General features: G+C 39.5%; 7 protein-coding genes across 10 annotated transcripts; 5 read left to right on the forward strand and 2 right to left on the reverse strand.

The window, feature by feature from the left end:
• The first annotated feature begins 52 nt into the window (after positions 1–52).
• LOC132787862 (ATP-dependent RNA helicase bel) lies at positions 53–5,132 on the forward strand. The gene is given in 5 exon segments (XM_060795199.1): positions 53–892; positions 2,453–2,638; positions 2,640–2,808; positions 2,885–4,753; positions 4,831–5,132. Coding segments are annotated over 5 exon segments (2,382 nt in total). The 5' UTR covers positions 53–847; the 3' UTR covers positions 4,944–5,132.
• A 408-nt stretch (positions 5,133–5,540) lies between these two features.
• On the forward strand, positions 5,541–7,269 carry LOC132787872 (uncharacterized). The gene is given in 2 exon segments (XM_060795210.1): positions 5,541–6,539; positions 6,542–7,269. Coding segments are annotated over 2 exon segments (261 nt in total). The 5' UTR covers positions 5,541–6,476; the 3' UTR covers positions 6,740–7,269.
• Positions 6,724–7,584, reverse strand: LOC132787870 (protein SYS1 homolog). The gene is made up of 3 exons (XM_060795208.1): positions 7,326–7,584; positions 7,145–7,266; positions 6,724–7,078 (listed from the first exon to the last, which is right to left on the reverse strand). Exons 1-3 carry the CDS (start codon positions 7,488–7,490, stop codon positions 6,883–6,885), a joined length of 483 nt encoding a protein of 160 aa, XP_060651191.1. The 5' UTR covers positions 7,491–7,584; the 3' UTR covers positions 6,724–6,882.
• A 99-nt stretch (positions 7,585–7,683) lies between these two features.
• LOC132787868 (dihydroorotate dehydrogenase (quinone), mitochondrial) lies at positions 7,684–9,234 on the forward strand. Its single transcript, XM_060795206.1, has 2 exons — positions 7,684–7,967; positions 8,028–9,234. The coding sequence occupies exons 1-2, from the start codon at positions 7,914–7,916 to the stop codon at positions 9,198–9,200; spliced, it is 1,227 nt and encodes a 408-aa protein (XP_060651189.1). The 5' UTR covers positions 7,684–7,913; the 3' UTR covers positions 9,201–9,234.
• Positions 9,208–9,631, reverse strand: LOC132787871 (SRA stem-loop-interacting RNA-binding protein, mitochondrial). Its single transcript, XM_060795209.1, has one exon. It carries the CDS (start codon positions 9,514–9,516, stop codon positions 9,247–9,249), a length of 270 nt encoding a protein of 89 aa, XP_060651192.1. The 5' UTR covers positions 9,517–9,631; the 3' UTR covers positions 9,208–9,246.
• A 273-nt stretch (positions 9,632–9,904) lies between these two features.
• On the forward strand, positions 9,905–14,490 carry LOC132787867 (dual specificity mitogen-activated protein kinase kinase 4). Its single transcript, XM_060795205.1, has 5 exons — positions 9,905–10,268; positions 10,512–11,386; positions 11,453–11,593; positions 11,656–11,741; positions 11,806–14,490. The coding sequence occupies exons 1-5, from the start codon at positions 10,238–10,240 to the stop codon at positions 11,978–11,980; spliced, it is 1,308 nt and encodes a 435-aa protein (XP_060651188.1). The 5' UTR covers positions 9,905–10,237; the 3' UTR covers positions 11,981–14,490.
• Positions 14,491–15,020: 530 nt separating this feature from the next.
• Positions 15,021–20,177, forward strand: LOC132784937 (probable cytochrome P450 313b1). 4 transcript variants are annotated; one of them, XM_060790858.1, is made up of 7 exons: positions 15,022–15,527; positions 15,584–15,781; positions 15,839–16,030; positions 16,095–16,164; positions 16,990–17,116; positions 17,174–17,395; positions 19,097–20,177. In XM_060790858.1, the coding sequence occupies exons 1-7, from the start codon at positions 15,374–15,376 to the stop codon at positions 19,682–19,684; spliced, it is 1,551 nt and encodes a 516-aa protein (XP_060646841.1). In that variant the 5' UTR covers positions 15,022–15,373; the 3' UTR covers positions 19,685–20,177. The 4 variants fall into 4 exon arrangements, with proteins under 4 accessions (XP_060646840.1, XP_060646842.1, XP_060646841.1 ...); XM_060790857.1 differs by having other exon boundaries at positions 15,021–15,527; positions 16,990–17,395; XM_060790859.1 differs by lacking the exons at positions 16,990–17,116; positions 17,174–17,395 and having other exon boundaries at positions 15,021–15,527; positions 19,097–19,614.
• Positions 20,178–26,306: the final 6,129 nt, after the last annotated feature.

Below are 26,306 nucleotides of genomic sequence, written 5' to 3' on the forward strand. Positions count from 1 at the left end.
ATCAAAAAATAATTCAAACGTATCACGAACATTACACATCAAGTTTTGGCATTATTCATACAAAATTTCAACTGCAAAGCAAGCATTTCTCAAACAAACATCAGCCCCGCATAGCGAAAGATCCAGCTAGTGTTTCAAGCTGTTCAAGGTTTTCAAAAACGATTTAGTACATACCATATGTATCTCAAAAACGATCTTCTGCAGATAGTTTTTCGATGACATTACGAATATAGATTTTAAAGTTTGGCGGTTGCACAAGCTGTCTGGCAACTTTTCAACCCAACTGAACTCTTCCAACGCAACCCTGTTATTGTGATAACGAAAGCAATTTTAGTGTGGCCATTTTTGGCTAGAAAGTATATTTCTGGTATATATTGAGCGCATTTTGTTGAAATCATCTCCCGGTCACGCTCCTCTCCACCATTTTTTCCCGTGTGGCTCGTTTTCGCCGTTGGTGTGGATAGACACGCGTCTGAAAGTTAAAAAAACGCGAAAGCGTATAAAAACCCTAAATTTTAAGCACAAGCTCAATTACAGCTTGTAATTGTGTCGGTGGGCACAAGTAGGCCTAGTAAATATAACCGTTTAATTCTTATTAATCGCAACGAACTACATAATTGTGAAAAGTACAACCTCACTCCACATAAGAACGTAGTAGCTTGTGGAACGTAAGAAGTTGTCGGAAAAAAAACTAAGGAAAAACGTATAGACACGAAGTGCAACACAAAAGAAAAACAATTACATACATTAATTTTTTGGAAATTGCAAGTGTGCGCAAAATCAGAACAATTGCAAAATTTTCCTAAACGGAAAGCAAGAAAAAACAAGCAAGTGATTGGAGGATAATATGAGTAATGCTATTAACCAAAATGGCACAGGTCTAGAGCAGCAAGTAAGTACAAATGATGATAGTACTTTTATGTGTGGTTGTTGTTTGTTCGTAACGGTGTATGGTGCAAAACAGTGGGAACGTAATGGGGAAGTAATATGCATGAGTATAAGAGATGGCGTGTGTGTAAAAGTGACGGTCGTGATACACTCTCATGACATACCCGTCTCTTCCCTTCGGTTGCTTATTGAACAATATTCGTTGTGTCGGGGGTCTACAAAAAATTTATTGATTTCATAACATACAAAATGTCTGACCGTGGAGCGCACTACGTTTTTACATTCTGCAACGAACGGTGACTCATATACGTATACGAATTGATCGTTTGTGTGTGTGTGGATGTTTCCCCTCTGTTATTTTCAATTGTGTTATTTCTTTTGTAAAACTTTTAGCTTGCCTCCAAATTGACATGTTCATTGCTGTGTGTGTGTGTGTGTGTGTGAACGATAGAGAGGAAGTGTGTGTGCGAGTAGCCGCAATTCTAAACCAGTGCATTTATGTGTGTGTGTGCGAAAGCGAGAGAGCCAGTGGCGGCGTTCTCTTTGTCTTCGGTTGCTCCTCACGCACATGTGGAAGCTGAGTATTGTAAACAGCGTTGCCAGACATTAATGTAATCTTTGCAATATGTACACCTTTAATGCGCGAAAGCAATACTGTGACACCCTATACGACACTGCTGTAAAAACAAGTTCCACACTTTGCATAGCTTCTATTGCGGCTTTATTACTGCTCTACTCTCGGTCTCTCTTTTCCTTTCGATGAAAACTGCGCTAAGCATGATATTTTGTGTGTCAGTGTGTGGGTGGTGTATTGTGTTGTTGCTAGGCCGATGTCAAAATCCAAAAACCCTCTCAAACTAGTTGCGCTTATTTTCGCTTGATACGTATACAAATGTATCCATCGTATGTGTGTTAGTGTAAGAGAACATCTCGCAAATTAAAAAAAAGCATGTTGCCAACCGGGTTTGCTGAAGAGCTCTAAGCTTAAAAAGATTATACAAACATGCGTGTGTGTGTGACTTTTACCAACAACTTGATATTTCTATACCTCTTTCTTGTATTGTAACATCTAAGAATTCATTGAACTTGTGACGTCAGATAAAAGCTTGGCGGTTGTTCTTATACCTGCTTGTAGGGGGAGGCCCCGTAAAGTATAAACAAATTATCTTGATCAGCAGAGTAAATCGAAAACAAAAATAAAGGTCTTGGTATATATATCACGTTTAACCGGCAGGATCAAGAGAGACGGAGTATAAACCTAAAAAACATAAATAATAATATATAATAATAAATTATATCTGAGAATTAGGGTACATGGATGATAAAAAGAATATTTAAATATGCCGGAAGCTAATTGCAAGACAGCTGCAGACAGAATGGTAAATTTCACGATGTTTAATTACAATGGGATATTTTCTGTTAACCGAATAGTCGTATTAATATAATGTTAATGTGCGGTTCTGAAGCAGCTGATGGTTTTAATATTGTAGTCTACAAATTTTTGTAACACATCTACATATTTGTTTGTTGATATTTTACTAATAGTTTTTAATTGTTTTTGCAGGTTGCTGGTCTGGACTTGAATGGCGGCTCGGCTAACTATAGCGGCCCCATAACAAGCAAGACTTCCACTAATTTGGTCACTGGTGGCGTGTATGTGCCCCCGCATCTTCGAGCTGGTGGTGGCAACAACAACGCGGACGTAGACAATCAGGGCCAGGGCTTTGATTCAGGTGCCGCACCCCCCACGTGGTAACGACAACAGGGACCAGCAGCAGCAACGCGGCGGCGGAGAATATCGTCGAGGCGATCGCGGCGGTAATCGCGGCTACAATCGCCAGAGCGGCGACTACGGAAGTTTTGGCAGCGGCGGCGGTGGTAGACGCGGTGGCGGCAATCGCTACGAGGACAACTATAACGGTGTGTAATCAATCAGTAATAGATAGATGAGCGTCGATTTTCATTTGGAAATGTTGCTTTCGATTTTAATTTTTAGGTGAATACGATAACCGCCGCGGCGGCGACTGGAATCGTGGTGGTGGTCGCAATTTCGGAGATAGACGTGGGCCATCTTATCGTGGTGGTGGTGGCGGAGGGGGAGCCGGTGGTGCCGGTGGTAATGGACTTAATGATCAGCAGGAGGATGCACAGCAGCCACGCAATGATCGCTGGCAAGAGCCGGAACGCTCCATTGGATTCGATAGCGGCGCCTCTGAGGGCGGACCAGGAGCAGGTGGGGGCAACAGAAGCTACAACAACCGCGGCGGCGGCGGCGGTGGCTACAACAATCGCTGGAAGGAGGGCGGCGGAGGAGGCGGCAACGTCGACTACACAAAACTGGGAGCACGCGACGAGCGTTTGGAGCAAGAGCTCTTCGGGGTCGGCAATACGGGTATCAATTTTGACAAATACGAGGATATACCCGTGGAGGCGACGGGTCAAAATGTGCCACCCCACATCACATCGTTCGATGATGTGCAGCTGACGGAGATCATTCGCAACAATGTGAATCTGGCGCGTTATGACAAACCGACGCCTGTGCAAAAATATGCCATACCGATCATAATCAGTGGCCGAGATCTAATGGCCTGTGCCCAGACCGGTTCTGGCAAAACGGCCGCATTCCTTGTGCCCATTTTGAATCAGATGTATGAGCATGGACTGTCGGCGCCGCCGCAGAGCAATCGCCAATACAGTCGGCGCAAACAGTATCCGCTGGGCCTGGTGCTGGCACCAACCCGCGAGCTGGCCACTCAGATCTTCGAGGAGGCCAAAAAGTTCGCCTATCGCTCGCGCATGCGTCCCGCTGTCCTATATGGTGGTAACAACACCAGCGAACAGATGCGCGAATTAGATCGCGGATGCCATTTGATTGTGGCAACGCCGGGTCGCTTGGAAGACATGATCACGCGCGGCAAGGTCGGTTTGGAAAATATACGTTTCCTTGTCTTGGACGAGGCCGATCGTATGTTGGACATGGGCTTTGAGCCACAAATTCGTCGCATTGTCGAGCAGCTGAACATGCCACCAACAGGTCAACGACAGACCTTGATGTTCTCGGCGACATTCCCAAAACAGATCCAGGAGTTGGCCAGTGATTTTCTCAACAATTACATATTCTTGGCCGTGGGACGCGTTGGTTCCACGTCCGAGAACATTACGCAGACTATTTTGTGGGTCTATGATCAGGACAAGCGCTCCTATTTGCTCGACTTGCTCTCCTCGATACGAGATGGACCCGAGTACTCCAAGGACAATCTAACGCTTATTTTTGTCGAGACAAAGAAGGGAGCCGACTCCCTCGAGGAGTTCCTCTATCAGTGCAATCATCCGGTAACCAGCATTCACGGTGATCGCACCCAGAAGGAGCGCGAGGAGGCATTGCGTTGCTTCCGATCGGGAGATTGTCCCATTTTGGTTGCTACTGCGGTGGCAGCCCGTGGACTGGACATTCCGCATGTGACGCATGTGATTAACTTTGATCTGCCCACCGATGTGGAGGAATATGTGCATCGCATTGGTCGTACTGGTCGTATGGGTAATCTCGGTGTCGCCACATCGTTCTTCAATGAGAAAAATCGCAACATTTGTTCCGATTTGCTAGAGCTGCTCATCGAGACCAAGCAGGAGATACCCGGCTTTCTCGAAGAGATGCTTAGCTCGGACCGCGGACATGGTGGTGCCAAGCGTCGTGGAGGTGGCGCTGGCGCACGCTATGGCGGCGGCTTTGGCTCCCGCGATTACCGTACAACTTCTGGCGGCGGCAGCGGCGGACGAAGTGGCGGCGGAGGTGGTGGAGGCGGCGGTGGTCGCAACAGCGGCGCCGGCGGTGGCGGCAACTATCGCAGCAATGGCAATTCGTATGGTAAGTTTGGTGAGTGATTACTGCGTGATTGCTGAAACTATCGCTGACATTATACTAAATTCAATTATCAATCATAGGAGGAAGCTCTGGCGGTGGTGCTTATGGTGGCGGATCCTACGGTGGCTCCTATGGCGGGGGTGGCGGCGGTGGATCGCACTCAAACAACGGGCCCGATTGGTGGGGTCAATGAGCAAGGCCAGCCAGCCAACAAGGCAAGCAGCAACAGCATCGTCAACACCATTTCGACTATCGTCACTATTAACTAATAACAACAACCACAAACAACAAAATTAAACTACAAAAGCACAGAAGAAGGAACAGAAATGAAATAGATTAACGAGAAAAAAAAGGAAACAAAGCCGAAACAGAAGCAGAAACCGAACATTTTGAACCGATAACAACTTTATTATATTTGCATATTATATGTATCTATATATATATATGTCGATTATATATATACTACAGGGGCAGCAAATGTGAAAGAGAAACTGTCTGTGTGCAGCGCAACCACAAATACTATATAAACTCAACACATACACAAGCACATTACACACTCACACTCACGTACCCATTTACAATAGCAAACGCATTACAAGTAATAATAAAAATTGTTTAAAATTACCATATATACAATGTATGCATATATGAACAAACGACAACTTTAAATTGCTGCAAATATTAAATAGTAGTTTATAAATCATGATGCGAATACCACAAACAACCACAAAACTGGCTCCCCAACAACAAACTACAAATATGCTAAAGCTAAGAGTGAAACCCATAAGAAGGCGAGCGAGAAGAGAATATATTAAGTAAAGGCAATTTATGAATTTTTGTCCATCTCGATAATTATCTCTTTCAACTATTGAAATCGATGCACAGAATTATTAAATCGATAAGCGATACAATTGAGCATGTACTTCAATTTGAATTGATTAATCAATGATTTTAAAGAAAAGCGTAACTAGTAAAGTTATATATTAAAATTAATGGTATATAAATCTATATATAATTATGTACTATAATTTAAACCACACACAAAACAAACACAAGAGAAATCATTAAACAAAACATAAAAAAAACAAGTTTGCTAAAAATAAATCGAATAATTTAGCAAATGGATATAAATTGATTTTTATTCAACACAAAAAAATAGAGACAACTTATAGTATTATCTTTAGAAACAGCAGGACCTATGAACCGCTGTGAAATTCCACTAGAAAGTCTGTTCTCATATGATCGTTATGTCCATATGTGGGATATTTTTGATCTATGGAATTTTCCTATGTGGTAGTTGAACTTTTATACAAAATTCGAAAGCTTTTTGAGCTAAGCCATCTTCGTAATTAACCTAATCGCCAATTGAGATGTAGGATGTGCGCCAATTAGTAGAGTGAATTGAGCAAAAGCTCGTGGACTGAGAATCTGACATCTAACTTTCAGTCGAGTCTCTAATTTGATTAGATTAGATTAGGCAACATCTGATTAGGTTGTTGCATTCTGATGATCGTGGTGAGACGACACGAAGAGGAGAAGTTGATTGTTGTTCAGTCAATGTTTTTGCACAAAAAACAAATTTGACAAATTTAAGTTATTTGTTGTTATTTACAAAGGTGGTTGGTTGGCTGCTTTTTTTTGTTTACGCGAACTCGCTGGTAGTACTCGCATCTGATCTAAATGCTTTTTCAATGAACTCAGTGGGTTCAGTTAATACCCAAGCATCATGCTGAAGACACCAAGCACCCAATGCTGGTCGCTATTATTGATCATTTCGTTGATCTTGACGTTTTTTTTTTGATGTTCACCTATGGACAGTTCGTGCCGCGTCAACTGCATTTTTGGAACCTCTTCGGATTAATGCGGAATAATGGCAGTGAGATTGAGGAGTCTGCGCCACAGCTGGAGTTCTTTATGCCTCCAGAGCCAGTTGAGAAGCAGCTGAAACTCAAGCGTGGTGCGCCTTTTATATATCAGATATTGCACTAGTTACATCGGATATATATTCTATTAAATTGAATGCTTAACTATACATATATTATTAAAAATAAATTACACATTCGTATGTTTAAGAGTAATTGGTGGCTTTGCTAGCATCACATTCAAATGTTTGTGAGGCTTCGTGGTAGCCCTCAAACGTCCGATTTTTGGTTAAGCGCCGCATACCCGACCGGAATCTCCTTCATCTCGGTTTGCAGGCAAAGGAACTCACCGCCAATGCACATTATGGTCGCTGTGATAACGTTCAACAGCCACCAAGAGGCATTTGCTGGAAACGAGCGATTGTACCACCAGCAGATGAGCAGGTGCAGCAAATGGAACGTGCAACTGCAAAATTAGAAAGGATCAGATATGTATGTGGATAATTAATATGTATGTATGCAGAAATGATACCTAAAGTCGAGGCAGAGCTTGGCACGGCGTACAATGCACCACAAGGCCAGCGATGCTACAAAAGCGTTTACGACAAAGGCGCAGATCACCAAACGACCACCCAGATCGTATATATGTATTTCCTGTAGAAGGAGAGTACGAGGTACAACGTATATTGCGTATTGTGGTAGTATTTACTCACATGGTACTCAAAAATGTGGTCAAGTGTATAATTGTCGCCAGCCAACTTATTGGCCACGAAGACTAGCAGACCAAGGGAGAAATAGACGCAGAATTGCATTGACAGAATCTGTGACGTCAAGAGCGTGGGATCCCACTGCGTGTTGCGAAATGTGCCACCTTTCATTGCAAATATCGTAACTGTTTCCTCGATGTGCAAACTGTTGTTATTTATGCTGCCAAAATGCAACAACAAAACACTGACTCATCACTGGAGCTGGTTCATCGCAGGTCAGTTCGTGAGTTGAACTGGAACTAGCTTCTGACATCAAAATTGAGTGAATTGATGTTTTTACTTCTCATTTTAAATACATATATGATTATTTTTTGTTTCTTATCATGAATCAATTTTATTTTTCCTTTTTAAGTGAATGCTAAATTTCGTTCATTGCAATAGTCGACGTTAAATAAAACAATAGAAAATAATTTAAATAGAATTCGCTGCTAGATATAACGTGCTAAGTATGCATTAGGCAAAACCTAAATTCAATAAAAGAAAACAAAATTTTTAAACTAGTGGTACCACTAATTTTGAATCACCCTTTAAGCTATGAACCAGTTCAATTCGCTTCTGAGGACAATGTTGCAAAGCACGCGAAAATTTGTGAGTTCTTAAATTTTAAATGAAATTCGAATTATTTTTAGCACAGCCTTGATTTTCCAGAATCGCTTACGTTCCCTGGGCATCGTAACAACGGGCGCTGCGGCGCTATGCTTGGGTATCACCGTTTATCACAATCAGGATCATCTATTCCGCTCTTTTGTTATGCCCGTAGTGCGTCTACTGCCGGCTGAGACCAGCCACAATTTGGCTGTGTTGGCTTGTAAATATCGCCTTTGTCCAACGTCAAGCTACATGGATGATATGAATTTGCATAACTCATTTTTCGGGCGTCTCATCAGCAATCCAATTGGCATCGCAGCTGGTTTCGATAAAAACGCGGAAGCCATTTGCGGATTGAAAGACTTGGGATTCGGCTTCATTGAAATTGGTAGCGTTACGCCTTTGGCTCAAGAAGGCAACGACAAGCCGCGTGTATTTCGCCTGATCAACGATCGTGCCATTATTAATCGTTATGGCTTTAATAGTGATGGTCACGATGTGGTGGCTGATCGACTACGCAAATTACGTGAAAGAGAGGACTTCAATGCTGTTGTCGGCGTCAACTTGGGACGCAATCGGGACACACAAACACCGGTTAACGATTATGTATCGGGAATCAAAACATTTGGTCCCATGGCTGACTATCTGGTTGTCAATGTGAGCAGTCCTAATACTCATGGACTGCGAGATTTGCAGAGCAAATCCAAGTTGACAGAACTGCTCGAGGCAGTCAATCATGCACGTGCTGAGCTTAAGCACAACGAGAAAGTCCCAATTCTTTTAAAGCTATCGCCAGATCTGGATTTCGATGATATGAAGGACATCGTGGCGGTCATTAATAAAAAGAATTGCCGTGTGGATGGTTTGATTGTATCAAACACGACTGTGGCTCGTGACAATATCACTGACATAAAGTTTGTCAATGAAATGGGCGGCTTAAGTGGTGAACCATTGCGGGCACGCTCCACCATGCTGATTGCCCAAATGTACGAACTGACCAAGGGCAGCATTCCCATCATTGGCGTTGGTGGCGTCTCCTCTGGTCAGGATGCCTTTGAGAAAATCGAAGCCGGTGCTTCCTTTGTGCAGATTTATACTGCGCTAGCCTATGAAGGACCCGACGTTGTCGATCGCATTAAAGAACAGCTCTCCTCACAACTTAAGGAACGAGGATTCTCCAATGTCCGGGCTGCCACGGGCTCCAACTACAAGCAATATTTACCATCGAAATAACCTAATACAGAATAAAATTGTGTGTATATACATATATGTAAGCATTTTATTGGGTTGCAGTTGCCCGTTGCACATTGAGTACGCGACCTTCCAGAAAATGTGTGTTTTGATTGCTGGCGCTATTAAAGGCATCACGCTGGCTAAAGATCACAAAACCATAGTATTTCGACAGTCCCAATTGCTTATCGAAGACCACTTCGGCATTGGCCACATGGCCGAACCGTGAGAAATATGATTTTAGCTCCTTGCTGCTGATTGTCCATGGCAGATTTCCAACAAAAAGCTTGTAGCTGTTGCGTGCAATGTTGCTGGACATGATTATGTGTGAATAATTCTAATTAAGTAATATTTCCGCTAGGTTAGATTTTTGTTTACAATATTAACAGCGGTACAGGTTTAACATGTAGCTAAATGTTATTAACAGTTTGGTGGTAAATATCGTTTTGTCGGTTTGTCGATACTATCAAGGGACTATTTATTCATTATACCAAAGTTATCAAATTTATAATATTTAAATATATGTTCTTGTTCATTTTTGAAGAGAATTAAATCAAATCTGTGAATTACGGGACCGCAGTGTACATTTATAATAATTTCGATAAATTACAGTTTTTCTCTTTCTATACAAAAACATCCCTAAAAGGCCGGCAAGTTGTTTGGTATAATTGTCTTATTGAAATTTGGTATTAATTTGTTTCACAAAGTAGATCACACAAAGTATTTTGTTGCACTGCTGCCTTTTTAATGTTTTCTAGTCTATTTTTATGTGAAGCGAAACTAAAAAAATGAGAAGAACTTAAATGTGCACGCGATTGATAAATACATAATTGAGTTGTGCTCTCAACTAATAAAATAACAGTTGGCGTACGATTATGGTTTAATAGTCTTTAAGCAAAGTTCGCAGCGAAAATAATTTCGGCGCCCCCCGTTTGCGACGTGTATTGGGGCGCGGCGCTCTATTGAAAAACTAAAACGAATATTGCAAAGTAGTATTTTCATAATATTTTGGCTTGCGATTGAATCGACAGACATCTATAATGGCCGAGAGACCAAAAAATTTGTTTGCAAGTAAGTAATTTGCTTAAAATCTGCCCACGCACTCATGCATACACACATACACATATACATTTGCATTCGCATACATATGTGTAGCGCACATGTACATTAGAAAGAAACACACACTCGCACACGCAATGTAGAGATAATCATGACTGACGCATTGCTTGCTGCGAAATGCAATTGATAAGCTCAAAAATCATGAATAAAAATATTCACCTTATCTTATACGAATCTTCCCTCGTTTCGCATTAGCTGGACCGAGTCGGTCACGCATTCCACCTGATCAGCTCAATTTGAACAATCTTAGCATTCGACACCCGCCATCGTCTACTTCGTCAACATCTTCGGGTTCGACATCTTCAGGCTCAAGTTCCTCATCGCAGCAAAACAATGTTACGTTACGTTTTGGAGCCCAGCCCAGTTTTGTGCCCGCAGTTCCAGTACCCAGCAGCAGCAGCAGCTGCAGCGGAGGCGGCAATACAGTTGCAACTGTTGGAAGTGGTGGCATCAGCAGCACTGCAACGGATCGTCATAGGGAACGCATCAGGCAACAGGCATGTGGCAAGCTGCAGTTTGGTGAAGGAGCCGCAAACACACATCACTTCACATCAGATGATCTCGAAGATTTGGGCGAGATTGGTCGTGGTGCCTTTGGCGCGGTCAACAAGATGATTTTTAAGAAATTGGACAAGGTGATGGCAGTGAAGCGCATACGCTCGACTGTCGATGAAAAGGAGCAGAAGCAATTGCTAATGGATCTCGAGGTAGTCATGAAGTCCAACGAGTGCATCTACATTGTGCAGTTTTACGGTGCGCTTTTCAAGGAAGGTGATTGCTGGATATGCATGGAATTAATGGACACCTCTCTTGACAAGTTCTACAAGTACATATTCGAGAAAAAGCAGCGGCATATTCCCGAGTCCATACTTGCCAAAATCACAGTGGCTACGGTGAATGCTCTCAATTATCTAAAGGAAGAGCTGAAGATCATACATCGTGATGTAAAGCCGAGCAATATTCTATTGCATAGGCGTGGTGACATTAAACTATGTGATTTTGGCATCTCTGGGCAGCTAGTAGATTCGATAGCCAAAACTAAGGACGCGGGTTGCAGGCCGTATATGGCGGTACGTCTTGACATTGCTTAGAGTAAATATTTGCTATTTTAAATGTTGGGTATTGTTGTCCTGTAGCCAGAGCGTATTGATCCCGAGCGCGCCAAGGGTTACGATGTTCGCAGCGATGTTTGGTCCTTGGGTATAACACTAATGGAAGTGGCAACTGGCACTTTTCCTTATCGCAAGTGGGGTTCAGTATTCGAACAGCTATGCCAGGTAAATGATTGTCATTGTCACTTTGAATGATGCGCAACTGTTTAACTTCTCAAAATCTTTAGGTTGTCCAAGGCGATCCGCCACGTTTGCATACATCATATAATGGCATGGAGTTCTCTCAGGAGTTTGTGGAGTTTGTTAACACTTGGTAAGTGGAAGACGTCACTGCTAATGCAAGGTCAACTGCTCTTACCGTTCTTATCCCCTCTTAGCTTAATAAAGAAGGAAAGTGACAGACCCAAGTACAACCGGTTGTTGCAGATGCCATTTATACGGCGTGGTGAGAATAGCCATACAGATGTTGCTGCCTATGTGGCAGATGTGCTGGAGTCTATGGAAAGCGATGGTATCACGCAATTTACAACCAATCAGCCAGCGGAAAGTTAATCTAAAACGAGTCATAAAGCAACTGCAGTAGCAAACAAAAAGCAACACTAAAATAAAAAATAAAAGAAGATAAAAAGGAAAACTAGTATATTGTTGTCTACTTTGTAGCATTCGTAGTGAACGTAGCGCGTATTTTGTTAAAACAAAGAAAAAAAAAGCTAAAGAAAAAAAAAGAAAAGAAAAGATTATGAAAATTATTTGTATTTTGTGAAGAAAACTGTAAGTTAAAACGCGTTAAAATGATTATATAAACTGTGCCCAAGTCGGTATTGTGTATTATGTTTTCTGTCAACGGTGTAGAATTGCCTTTTTGGTTTTAAATTGATTGTTTATAATTGTTAAAAAATAAAAGAAAAGCAACAGCTATAAAAGAACGACAACTAACATTGATGATACATGAAAACTGAAAGCAATATTTGTAAACATTTTTACACGGAATGCGAATGGAAATGAAAATGTTAACTAAACACCAATTTAAAATAGCCATAAAACCATAAACAACAAAAAGTTTCTGCTTCATTTAAAATCCATTTTGTAACAATCTTTCTTGCTTATTGAAGTTAAGTAAAAAGCTTTAAACATTTGCCAAGTGGCTGAATTTTTTTGAATTTGTAGCAGAAATTATTAAATGCGAAATACAAAATTAATCCAATGATATGTAATAATATTAATTATAATAATAATCAACAATACATTAATAATACCCAGACACACTGACAGCTACACACGTTTTTATGCGTAGTATTTAGTTGATAAGCCATAATGAATATTTAGCAAAAACAAATAAATGTATTGTGCCTAAGTATAAACAAATTGATAAACAATTTAATAAATACACATGAAAAGTCACAATAAAAATGTAAAGTGAATAAATGAATACAAATTAAGGCAATTAGTTTATGTAGTAAGCCTTAGCCAAGCTTTTATACACACATACACCTAGGCCATGCCACTTTCTCACACCCACATCCACACGCACACACACACACACTAACACAAAGACACGAATGCAATTGCACCGTCTAAGCTCCCGTCTAAAGCAAAAAAAAAGAATATAAATAATCCATGCCAATGTCGTTTCGATTAATATTTATGCAAGCGCTATTGTGAAAGTAAAAGCAAATGTTTATTTTTTGTATACGTATACATGCATATATATTTATACAACATAAAAGATAAAACCAGAGCAGCAACAACAACAACACATGCCACACTGCGTCCATAAAAATGTAATCTTTTACCGCACAAAGGCGTCACCAAGAAAAGATTTTATTTGGTTGTCCTTTGAATTTGTTGCATAGCTTAAAAAATTATTTAAATACTGAACTGTTTTCGAATAAGTCATGCAAATAACAACAAAGGGCAGATGTATTCAACTTTACTCAGGCACGCAAAATACAAAATATTACAATGGAATCTAGCTGGGCGTTGTCTTTATACACTTGCGAGAGTTTTTAATGCCAGTATCAAATTGGATATGATTCTTAAAGTTGTAATCCGATGGTTTGATTAACGATCTAATCAATGTAAAGCGTATGCATAATGCCATGGTTTGAATATGTTGCTACTGAGATAGTTACAAAATTAAATTACTAATATAATACTATTTTATTAATAATAGGATGCTATAGGAAGGGTATAAAAAATATTTATATGTATAGTATCCAGCAAATATAGAAGGAATATAAATATTAAACTAACAATTGCAATTAAGAAGCATATTGTACATCTAAAGGAAAGATGAGAGGTAAACAATCGTGGGATTACAAGTCGTCATATTTTTTGACAATAAGCCGTGTATAATTTTTTTTAAAGGGGAAGGAGAATATGTAACTTGTATATAGGGATACTACCGATACAGATACGATATTAGATAACGGATATTAGTAGCATATACATACCTACACAAATATATGTAGCATATACGATATACAATTTGAATGTATCCAACTGCAAGACGAATCCTAGTCAAAACTCAATCACTTAACCCATTAATCGGCTTCCAATAAATCCCAAATGGCCTTTAATTATAACAATTCTGAAAGCTGACGTCCACAAAATTAAGAAATATTCTTGATCTCTTTGATGAATATACATTCATTCACACATATACTTGGCTAATATCCCTACACACAGTAGAGGCGAGGATGTAAGTCGATAACTATATACATATATGGTAAAATCCTAACTTTAGCGTTTGCTATATAGATCAAGATAAGAGTGAACTCAGACCTCTCGAGAACCTACTACATAAGAATTTTCTCGCACTGTCCTAAGTTTAAGCAAAGTAACTAACTACGATATTAAAAGATACTCTCAGCATACATTCTAATTTGTAACACTTTCCCGGCAAAGCAGAAACAGTGAAGAAAAAAACAAACAAACAAAGAGAACAAAATATACAATAAGAATTCAATTAACATCATAAATAAATAACTAAAAACCTACAGGTGTGCAAGAATGATAATATTGTTGAAATCAATTTGAGGAATTTGATGAATTTGTAAAAAAGAGGGGAAAAAATTATTAGCAAATAAATAATGTATTTAAAAACTATACAAATTCTCTCACAATCTTTTTGCTTCAATTATTCTCTTAAAGTATTCGAATTTCCTCTTTTACGAACAGCACTCTCGACATTGAGCCTCTTAATGCTTATCACCTATTTGAAATTCAAACTCATACTTGTAATTCAATAGAGTCATGACGTCGTGCTCATTGACTCAGTAATTAACCAATTACTAAATCAAAATGAACTCATAACAAATATGCACATCTAATAAGTTGTACTGATGCTCTTTTGTGGATATAAAGTGGAATATTGAAAGTGATTGATTTATCTGACGCCTATGAAGGCGTTACAAATGTGAATTATTCTTATAATATTTAATGTTTTAATATTTCATCATCAATTTAGAATGATTAGATTATTCTTTTTTATTGATTTATATTTATATATGTATATATTATATTTATTTACTTATTATATTTATTGTTTTAACATATCATTATTAATTTAGTATGAGTAGATTATTGTTATTTATTTATTTATATTTTTCAGTGCGCTACCGAGCTACAACTGCCCCAATGTTTTTAACTTGGCCCGGTTACTAATATACCTATTGCATATCATAGGCTATCATAATTTGCTAGGCCTCGCGACTTGCATTCGAATGAATTCATTAGCGTGGTGAAACGTGGCAGACATGAAAAGTGACCCATTTTGGCTACAAATGCGTAATCACAATTACATACAGTATACAATATTCAATGGGCAAGCGTTAGACCTGCTTTTCGATTCGGGCTTCAGTACTACGTCGAACGCCATCGCGCACTTAACTCAATTACATATAGTTTTCGATTCCGATTTCGATTCCGATTTGGATCAACGACATGCTGGTCGGGATTATACTAGCCAGCTGGCTGATAATAATATGGATATATTTTCTATGGACTCGCAGGCGATATTATAAGATTGCTTGGCAACTAAGAGGACCGATTGGTCTGCCCTTCATTGGCTTAGGATTGCAAATGATGAATCCGCAGAGTGAGCGCTGATTATTTTCATGTTGCAGTATAAAATATAATAACTGAAATTTGCAGCATTCTTAAATTATATGGCTGGTCTCTCCCACAAGTATAAAGCTCCATTCATCTCCTGGATGGGGACCAAATGCTTTCTTTACGTCAACGATCCGCAGACTGTGGAACAGATCTTTAATTCATCGCATTGTACAAACAAAGGCGACTTCTATCGCTTTATGAGTTCAGCCATTGGCGATGGTCTCTTTACATCCAGCTGTAAGCCATAATGCTATTCATTTGTTTTTATATTCTATAGACTTATTTCATTTTCAGCTCCTCGTTGGCAGAAGCATCGTCGCCTTATTAATCCGGCGTTTAGTCGTCAGATACTTTGCAATTTTCTACCCATTTTCAATGCTGAGTCTGAGGTGTTGTTGGACAAGTTACAGATGGAAGGTGTGCAGAACGGCAAGAGCCTCGAGATCTATCAAATTCTGAAGAAAATCGTTCTAGAGGCCGCCTGTCGTAAGTATACAAAAGATCCTCAGTGAAGAGTGCTTATTTTAATGTCTTATAATTTCATCAATAGAGACAACAATGGGCAAGAAAATGAATTTTCAGCATGATGGTTCCATGGCCATTTTTGAGGCATACAATGGGTGAGTTAACTACCTTTTATGTTTGTTCAAAAGCTACTCGTAAACAGCAAGCAGCGAGCACACAAGCTCCACCTAGCGGATGCTGTTTGCAATTTGAATAGACGACCACTCACTCGTATTAAATCTCTCATTTATGCTCTGAAAATCTCTTTGTAGTACACACGTACTTACTTTGTTTTGTAGTTAAACGTGTAAATATTTTGCCGCTTTGATTTTCCTATTCATTGTGAGTTTTATACATGCCTTTTGTGCCTGTAGGAAACGAGCATTAAGGGTATAACTGCGTCGCCAAAATCTAGTAAAGACCTTCTGCTTGTAATATCAATGATAACACCTTTTACAAGCATACGAGAGAAAGAAGAAGGAATTAAGAATTTTTATTTTGAAATATTGATAAGTATAAAACAAGTTAATTTTATACACAATTAGAATGAAACAAACAAAAATTGACAACTTAAAGTTTAATGTTATCCTAGAAATCATTTTGAAGAGTGAAAGCCAACAACACGTAACGGACACACACAGGTTGCTAGATATGAATATCCCAAAACGAAATACGGGTATGTTATAGTCGCGCACACTCTACTGAAGCTTTCTTACATGTCTCACCAAGTGGAAGGTGGGATAAGGTAGAGCCAGGTGCTGTTGATATGTTGTTGCCTATTAGCTAATTAGAATGTTGCAGCTTCTCGTATCCATTGAGTCGTGACTAATTTCTTGTGACACGAGTTGACTGCGCACTTTGAGTCTATAGCAAGAAATCGGGGTCTGAGCATTCTCCTAGTGTTGGTGTTTCCTTACAAAAGTTTGCACATTGTCTTGCAGCGTAACCGAAGTGTGTGTGAAGCGAATGTTATCCCCTTGGCTTTACCCGGAGTTCATCTATCGCTGGTCGCGACTCTTTGACCGTCAGCAGAAAGTCGTTGGTGTCCTGATTGGATTTGTTGAGCAGGTATATCGGATTCGCTTACTCTCTACAGTTCTTGCTTTTATTCACATAAATTGGCAGCTGTTACAGCCTGCCGTCTCCGTTGTGGGCGTCGACGACTGGGACGCGAACATGCCTCTGGAACAGCATCACTATCAGAAGCAACACGAACAGCAGCAGCAACATCAGTTGGGCACGAAGTCAAAGTCAATATTCATTGAACAAGTGCGAGACCATGTGGAACGTGGACAGCAAATGAGCTGGCAGGATGTTCGTGATGAGGCCAACGTAATTATTGCAGCGGTGAGTTCCTGTCTACAATGAACTATGAGTATGAAATGATTATTATACTATAGTAGAGTATACATAAATATCTAAAATGCCTGGGGAAATTTATATAGATTTGGAATCTGGGAAAGATCTCGTGGGAAATTAATTCAAAAAGTGTATTACCCAATCGAACGGATACATTTAATGAAATATGCAACATCAATTAACGATTATTTGAACTGAAATGAAGTCCTTCTACCTATTTTTGAGCAAGCAAGTAATAAAACTACAGTCGAGTGTGCTTCACTGTGAGATACCCGAGACCCATTTTGAATAAAAAAACATTGCGGTACTAGTTTTAAAAAAAACGAATATACTGGAAATATACTAAAATATACCGAATACCATAATTGGTATATTGATGGAGTACGAAACATATCAGATACAACATTTTTTCCATACTAACTTTTTAAATTTTTATCCGATCGCATTCAAATTCTCAGGAATCATAAATACTATAGTTAGTGTGCCTAAATCGCAGAGTCTATAAGAAATAGAGATATAATTTTTCAAGTTCGTTTCAATTAATAATTTATAATGATTTGGCTTGGTTGCGATCAGATATAAATGGTATAAGTTATTTAGCAAATATTTTTGTATGGAAAAAAACGCCAACTGAAATCTCGTTTTAGTTGCTTTCACTGACAATCTGGAATGTTTAGTACTCTATGGTACATTTTCAATATAGTACTCTTTAAAAATATACCAAATAAATGTAGCCTTCGGTATATTTTAGTATTTTTGTGATACATATTTAGTATACTCGTAGAAGTTTTGAAGTCTACAGTATATTTTGAATGTACTACTCAATCAATATACCCATTAAATCGCGCAGAAAAGTTTAGTATTATGTTCGGTATATTAATTCGGTATGTTTTAAGAATTATATTGCACTGTTTTGATTTTATTCAATATGGATAGCGGGTATCTCACAGTCGATTGTGCTTTCTTATTTGTTTCTTCGCAATTTGTCAGTAGATATTATATCTTAGTCTTAATTACTACGACATAATAACTAGACTATAAGGTGTATTTCTTCTATTCCTTCTATTACTATTGCATTCATAGCATCATTTGCTTAATGCATTAGCTAAGGCCATGGAATATTCATCGTAGTAACTGGACATCCAAGTTATTTTTTATGTATATGTCGGAGTCTGTTCTACCGAAGTCTGTTTATTCATTATCGCGAAGCGAGTTTCGATGCTCTCACAGGCGATTCTACGAGCACACTGCCCGCTCGATCCTTTTACTGTCTACGCCATAGCCATCGAACCACACTCGGCGACAGCGTCTCGACGCTGTCGCCCCGCAATAACTGTACTTGGCAAAGCGACAAAATGCGGACAACCGACAAAGCGCAAATGAAGAATGATGCAATCTAACATGCACACTCTTAATTACGCATTGACAATGTGCCGAAACGCACAAGCAACTACGCATTGCCAAAATGCCAAAGTGCACCTACAACTACGCAGCAATGTGCCGAGACGCACGCACAGCTGCGCAGTGACGTCAGTGTGTCGAATCTGCATTACTTACTCTCCGACATATACTACATCTTACTCATATCCATCGAAGTCTTATAATTAATTGTTGATAATTGTATCATCGCATTCTATAAAAAAAAAAAAATAATAATACAAATTAAATTTCCATATTCTTCATTTTCAGACTTTTGAAACAACATCAACAGCCTTGTACTTTACCATTTTATGCCTGGCTATGCATCCAGATTATCAAGACAAAGTCCATGACGAGCTTCGAGCCGAGCTGCCTCAGTCTGGTGATATTACAATGGATCAGCTGGAGCGTCTTACCTACACTGAGATGGCCATTAACGAGTCGATGCGTCTATTTGCGCCTGTTCCGATGGTCTTACGACGAGCTGGACAGGATTTGCAGTTGCGTCGGGAGGATGGCAATTATGTGGTACCAATGGGAACACAGATTGGCATCGATATCTACAACATGCAACGAGATGTGCGAGTATGGGGTCCATTGGCCGAGACGTATAATCCAGAGGCGCACTTTGGCTGCAATTCAGCTACGCGACATGCATTTGCCTTTGTGCCTTTCACCAAAGGTCTGCGCATGTGCATAGGCTATCGTTATGCCCTAATGCTAATGAAGTTGCTGCTGGCCAAGATCTTTCGCAGCTATCGCATCACCACGGATGCAAGGTTGGAGCATTTGCTTGTCAAGGGGAACATATCGTTGAAGCTCAAGGAATACCCTCTGTGCCGGGTGGGGCGGAGGTAATCAATTTTGACCTTAGCAACACTTGACCGAAGCTAGACTCACCTGAGTGGTACTTCATCAAATTGCTTCGGCTTGTTGCAATTTTCTAATTAAAAATGTAATTTTTCTGCCCTTTCTCTCTGTCGTTAATTGAATTTGTCGAAACTTGGACAATAATTCACTTTCGTTGAGAGCTTCGTTAGCACCCGCCATCGCTCCTGCTGACGAAAATGAATCCCTAGTTTGCTCTAATGGCCAGTTATGATAGCTCGACACTCTGCGTATACGTAATGTAACGCAATTGACTTAATTGCATTGCAACACCGCCTAGCTATACCATGGAAGTGTGTACGTTTTCACATTGAAAAGTAATCAAGAAATTGTGTATATATTCTAAACTTTGTTTGCCTTTCACAATTTAAAACAACAACACAACAGAAATGTATACTCGTACGTATACATAATAATTAGCACTCGCTTTTAATAGCTGCGGGGTTCATTATTACAGCAATTGATGTACAAAAAGAAATTCAATATTAATAAATTATTATTTTGTTATAGTTAATATTAATAAATTTGTTTTCGTTTCATCAAGAACACTTTTCAACATGAGTCTTTCATTAGATTGTTAATCACGTTGCAAAATTGAAAATGCAATCAATCCTTGACTTTTTCTGATTATATTCAATAACCATTCATAAGCTCTGGCCTATGGGACTATGTTTTTCTCTAAGCCATTTTGTGTTGCTTTCGCTGGCAAATGTTACGAACTCCTTATGTGGTATCTCAGACAAGTCAGACTTTTCTTAATGAATAAATTGCCACTGTGTTTCCCCTCAACCTCAGCACCCTTCAGTGTGCTCAGTGCAGCAAAGGATGCATAATTCAATGGTGGCCTGGCTTCAAGGCCTTTCACTCGGCATCCTGGGTCCATCCACCTCTTTGACAGGATTCAACTGCAGCGGAAGCCCTACAGCGCGTAAGTACGAGAAAATTATGCAATAAACGAGTCTGAGACTTGTTAACGGCTCAGCAGACAGTCAACGGTTTACGTGAAAATGGCGTGGTGCGTAGTGGGGGCGTGACGGTGTGGGCGGGAGTGGGGTCGGGGCACGACGTCTTACTATAATCACAACAGCAATCTACAACCGCATTTGGTGTGACCAGCAGATTAATTCAATTATTTCTAACAAATCAAATATACAAAAACCAAACATTTTTATACCCTTCAAGATTGCTTCGTTAAATGTGAATATTAAAGAAAATTTGCCGAATATAATGGGCTTCACGGGCAAAGTAACCTTTCATGTGTACCCTACAAATCAAACGAAGTAAATGAAATTGGCATAAATTCTGCTAACAGTGTGTTGCTAAGTCTGTTGCCTCTGGAGGATATTTTTGGCAACGATTCTTGCTGCTGAGGCCTGTCTTATTATTAATGAGCCAAACTTTAGCAAGTTTTCAATTAGTTATGCGCTTTCCATACGGTGACTTGGCGCATAATCTAGACAAACGTAAGGATTATAATAAAATATGTAGGTGGGCTCCCTCCAGGCGAGTCAAGCTCAGTTAAGTCAAATCAAGACGAGTCAAGTCGAGTCGGGCCGCGTCAAGTTAATTGACTAGCGACTGCTTTGTTTGTATAACTGACCATGGCGCTGTTTTCCATTCAGTTCGATTAATTCAACTCTGTGGCCGGTACGCTCTCCTGGCCAGCTAATGTGATTAACCAACCGTTCTTCTTAATCTACATAGGAGCAGGCAAGGAGTCAAGTCCATCAATCTGGAATACGATTTTAATGACTGCTCAAGCAGTATGACGACCAAAGCATATTCAACTATGCAGCTAATTGGTTTGCGACAATGCTTGACCATAATTCCAATTATAACAGTTCACCTTGAACTTTACCACTTCCCAAAACTTTAATTCTTCAAGTTACCTAAATGTTTAATGTGCCCTAACATAATTTAGGTAATGTTAGCCCGTCAGATTCGATTAACAAGGGTAAATCTAACTCAATCTAAATTTAAGCAGTACCTAATGTGCTTATGCGGAGATTGGCTCTATTTACATTTCCTGTGAATGCAGTTAACAATTGTTGCTTAACGGTTCAATTAATTTCACTTATAGCATACAATACATACACTCACTTACACACACACACAATTCTACAAAGAAGCAGTGCAATAACTTTTTGTGCATGTAGTAATTACAATTAAACATTTAGCATAGCGGTCCCGCATGTGTGTTTACTGTGGACAATCAATAAAACAAGAGCATTAACTGCCATTGCCATTGCCGTGGTTGTTGCTTTTGTCGTTGTTGCTGTTGCTGTTGCCGTTGCCGTTGCCGTTGCCTCTGAAGGTCGTGAGGGTAAACCGCATTAACAGACACTAGAGATGGGCGTGTGTATTTTGAGACTCACGAATATAAACAGGCTTAACCTATTCCTTTGGATATTAATTCAATAATGCCGCACGGATAATTCGCACTACTTCAACGCGAAAAAGTAAATGTAAAAACTTTTTATTTTTACAATTAGTCTAACATTTCATTCTTTAATAGCTCTCTCTATAATTATCGATTTTGGTATTTGACTAATACCAAAAAAAGCCAAACATTGCTCTTTATTGATTCACTGTATTAATTTTACTTATATACATTGAAATATTTTATTACCAAAGGTAGTATTTGAGGTTCCTTACTAAGCAGCTATTGGGATTATTTATGTTTTTGATGTTTAATGTTTTTATTTAATATTTGTATAGAACCTTATCATCATTATCGGATTATTCTTTAATTTCACTAAAACAAAAATCCGTAAAAAATTCGTAGAATTAAGCCCGAAGCGATGTCAATATCTGGATAATTCCGAATTTGTTTATTTTGAGTACGAAAATACATGATTTACTTGTGTCGGAAAAGCTTAAATTTGGTATTACAACTTTCGACTTTTAAAAATTTAACAAGTAAAAGCTATTATTATTATTGAATGATTAGCATTTATTCATTTGAGCTTATATATTTTTAAATACTACTTACCGAATCTAACCGAATTGCGAACACATGAAAAACGATTCACGATTGCTCTGCTAACTGAGCTTTGAGCGAAATTACTCCTAAGTAAAGGAATGGGTTTTGTAAGTATATTTGGTCATTTTAATTCTTAAAAGAAGTTAATTTTACAACTTGATCTGGAATATATAGTTAAAAACTGGGCTTAAATCAATCATAAATGTTGAATTTTTCCAAGTACTTTTTTTGTATTATTTATTGTGTTATCGTCCATAGAGTGTTGTGCAACATGGTGATCAGAAGCGATCAAATTGTTGCAATAAATCAGTTCGAAACGTGCTTAAAAGTTGTAAAAGTTTATCACGAGGCCATCCTTAAAACACAGCTGGGGAAGTCTTTGTAGAGATGCTCATGCTGGTCTTAGTTGCAACAATCGTGAGCCTAATTAAGTTTACTTTCGTTTTTACGACACACACGCATGCCTTTGCGGCAAGCCAAATCTTTGCCGAAAAACAAATCGCAGATGGAAAATGAGCAGTTGCTGCCCCCTGCTTTTGCTCCTGCTCCTGCTCCTGCTTTCGCCAACCTCCTTGACGACGCGTCGTCCTCTTGGTGAATGTTAATGCTAATTGTTATTGTAGTTTGATGTGCATGTGCATGGGAGTGAAAGAGTAAAGGAGTGATGGAGTGAGTTTGTGTACTGGATCAAGAGGGCGAGTGCATAGGGAGGGATAACGAACTTAAAGTGCCAAATGCTTTACCTCAAATTGAATTTGGGCATACTCGCATGTGAGACAGTTCAAGGCAGACAACTTGAAACACTTAACTCAATTTGAAGATGCCAAAAGTTTTTGGCCAACACACTGTGGCGGCTGGAAACAAGAGCATCGATTCAACTATTTTCGTAGGCGACAGCTGAAATCAGAGCAAAAATATTTAACAAAATTGCATTAAAAAGTTACCCAAAGCTCCTGACAAACTGTTCGGATTTGTTTGCAACTTTTACTGCGTTTAGGTGCGCTAGTTTCTAGGCCTGGTCGGAGGACACAACTTTGTAACGAGTTGCTCTTGAAATTGCTCTTATTATGTTTAAACAAAAGTGTTGAAAGCATTTTTAATGAACTTGAAACACCCTTAACACCCTCGAAGTTCTAAGTAGAATAATCGTATTATTTTGTATTTTGCAGTGTAGCTAATCTTTCTCAAATAGTATTTGAACACTGAATGTTTTATTTGTGAGTCAAGTTGTGGAGAGTGATATCGTCCCTTTTATGAATAGCAATAATAAACTTTTAAATATTTTCAAACTGTAGGGAGAAGCTTTTCACAATACAATACAATGGAAATTCGTACTTGCGGGCTAATTTTTCTAATTTATCTAGCTGAATGTCAAGTATAGCTGCTTGTTTGCTGACAAATTGTATTCTGAAACTGCCAAGCGCAACAAAACTCCAACTTTTAAAACTAGGAAGCGGGAGCGTGAACGGGAACAGAAACGGCAATGGGAGTGAGAATGGGAATGGGAACGGGAACAGGAAACTGGCAGCACCATGAAAGTGTTGCGAATGTGTGGGAGTTTTGAAAGCAGGGTGGGAGACAGTGTAAAGTTTAAATAGCAACAAAAACAATGTGGGCGTATTTGCTTTGTGGAGAAGGAGGAGGTTCTGACAGTGAGTGTAAGAGCTCACGACGTTCTCTCCGACCACCGAGCTCGTTGCCGTGTCAGTTGGCAAACTTTTCGCTATTTGGCCGTAGCCTGCGGCTGCAACAGCGTTGCATAAATTAGCAAACATGAAGCGAATGATGCGCGTGACTGTTGCCTGTTGCCTGTTGAACAACCGTCCCCCTTTGGCCGGCACACATCTTCCCCTGGCGACGCGAACCTTTTCACCCACACGCATACAAATGACTTACTGATTGAGTCTTTCTCTCTCTTTGTGTCTGCCCCTGTTTCTCTCCTCCTCTCTCTTTCTGTCTCTCGGTTGCTGTAAATTAGCCATGTTCGTGTGGTTCAGCACTGCCAATGGAAAAATCCACCAGCAAACGCGTTCCTCTTACAGCGATTGCCAAAAAATGACCAACGCAATTAATTAAAATCTTGGCTGCAAAAACTGCAAGGACATCATCAGCTTCTAGAGAAAGGGAGTCCGACCATTTCTGCTATGCTCTAATATCGATGGGCATGGGAATTTACACAAATAAAGCACTAAAAATACATTTATTTCTTGGTAATATACGGCGGCAAAGCCCACGTGTACGTAACAAGCTAATTAAAACTGTGCATACGACAGGTAGTCCAACGAGAGTGGATTTCGATTAAATGTTGGCGAGAAGACTGCACAGGTTTATATAAGTCTTGGCAATTGAAATTACACAAAAAGTTTGATGTGTTGTTGAAAGACATCTCTTTGGCATCTTAAATGAATGTTTGTGTTTTCTTATTGCAAATATGCCATCATGGGTTTAAAATTGTAGCCAAAAGCCAACAACTGGCATGCTGCTAGGTTTTTAAATAAACGAATAATGTTTTCATGAGAGCAATTTCAGTGCTCATTAAGAATACGCAGCGCCTGCGATTGAGTAATTAAATTAATCATGCATAGAGAATATGTTTGCCATATTGCGCATACGTTACGTATGCCGTATGCCGTTGTCAAACAAAACGTTTGTCTCAATAGGCCGTCGCTGTTGTTTTGATTTTCATAAAAATTATGCAGATTAAATGTGGCAACAATGTTTGCTTAGCCAACCAAGTGACATTAAACTCGCATAAGGACAGGAACACAGCAACAAGAGAAGGAACAATGGGAGATGATGAAGAAAGCAATGTCTAAATAATAAAAACAAACTTGAGTTGTTGGTGCGACGCACAAGTTGATTGAATAAATCACAGCAGGTAGACTTAGGACGCCTTTTTGCAGGATAAAGAAGAAAGGCAAAAACGACACAAGATGCGACTAGACTGTCAGCCAGTCAGACAAACAGACAGAAAGACAGACAAACGCAGGACAAGCGCAGGACCTTCACATGTACGCACAATACGTGCAGCCTGAGTGGCATGCAAAATTTATACCCAACTCTACGCTTACGCGTTTGTGTAAACTTTTTACAGCCTGAACAGCAATTTGGCCAAGTAGCTGTAAAGCAGCTGGGATGACTCTGGGATAAGTTTCGTGGTCCAGTCCTCAGTTGTAGCTGATGCTTTTCATGCCTCATTATCCCAACAGTGTATAACAATTTATTTATTTTTCTTCCTCTTTTATTTTTTTTGGCAACAAAATAAATTGAATCTCTCTGCTGGACGGAGGTAAATCAGACACCAGGCAAAGCAGATGGGAATAAACTAAACTGAAATAAGTTTGCAATTTCAGAGCTGCAAATTCGACTGAATATTCGCTTGGATTGCCCTTAAATGTACGATAATAACAGCTCGCGAAGTTTGAGGATACCCCAAGCTTACGTTTTAGCCTTCAGCTCAACATGTGGTACAAGCGAATGGTGTGTAACCTTGGCATTCGAGCCAAGGCCGTCTTAAAATAAACAGAAAATAATAATTATTACTTATTATCAAGGTGGCTGGTGTCAGTCGGCATGTTATAACATCCATAGCCTATCGATGCAATTTTC

This window comes from Drosophila nasuta, chromosome 2R (assembly GCF_023558535.2).
Source record: "Drosophila nasuta strain 15112-1781.00 chromosome 2R, ASM2355853v1, whole genome shotgun sequence".
In the NCBI taxonomy this organism is placed as follows: Eukaryota; Metazoa; Arthropoda; class Insecta; order Diptera; family Drosophilidae; genus Drosophila; species Drosophila nasuta.

Coding starts and splice junctions, on each gene's coding strand:
- LOC132784937 (XM_060790857.1), top strand. CDS start 15,374: ATGCTGGTCGGGATTATACTAGCCAGCTGGCTGATAATAATATGGATA. Junction 15,528..15,583: donor GCAAATGATGAATCCGCAGA/GTGAGCGCTGAT, acceptor TGAAATTTGCAG/CATTCTTAAATTATATGGCT. Junction 17,396..19,096: donor CCAACGTAATTATTGCAGCG/GTGAGTTCCTGT, acceptor CTTCATTTTCAG/ACTTTTGAAACAACATCAAC.
- LOC132787870 (XM_060795208.1), bottom strand. CDS start 7,490: ATGAAAGGTGGCACATTTCGCAACACGCAGTGGGATCCCACGCTCTTG. Junction 7,267..7,325: donor ACCACATTTTTGAGTACCAT/GTGAGTAAATAC, acceptor CTCCTTCTACAG/GAAATACATATATACGATCT. Junction 7,079..7,144: donor AAGCTCTGCCTCGACTTTAG/GTATCATTTCTG, acceptor CTAATTTTGCAG/TTGCACGTTCCATTTGCTGC.
- LOC132787867 (XM_060795205.1), top strand. CDS start 10,238: ATGGCCGAGAGACCAAAAAATTTGTTTGCAA. Junction 10,269..10,511: donor ACCAAAAAATTTGTTTGCAA/GTAAGTAATTTG, acceptor GTTTCGCATTAG/CTGGACCGAGTCGGTCACGC. Junction 11,742..11,805: donor GTGGAGTTTGTTAACACTTG/GTAAGTGGAAGA, acceptor ATCCCCTCTTAG/CTTAATAAAGAAGGAAAGTG.
- LOC132787868 (XM_060795206.1), top strand. CDS start 7,914: ATGAACCAGTTCAATTCGCTTCTGAGGACAATGTTGCAAAGCACGCGA. Junction 7,968..8,027: donor TGCAAAGCACGCGAAAATTT/GTGAGTTCTTAA, acceptor TTGATTTTCCAG/AATCGCTTACGTTCCCTGGG.
- LOC132787871 (XM_060795209.1), bottom strand. CDS start 9,516: ATGTCCAGCAACATTGCACGCAACAGCTACAAGCTTTTTGTTGGAAAT.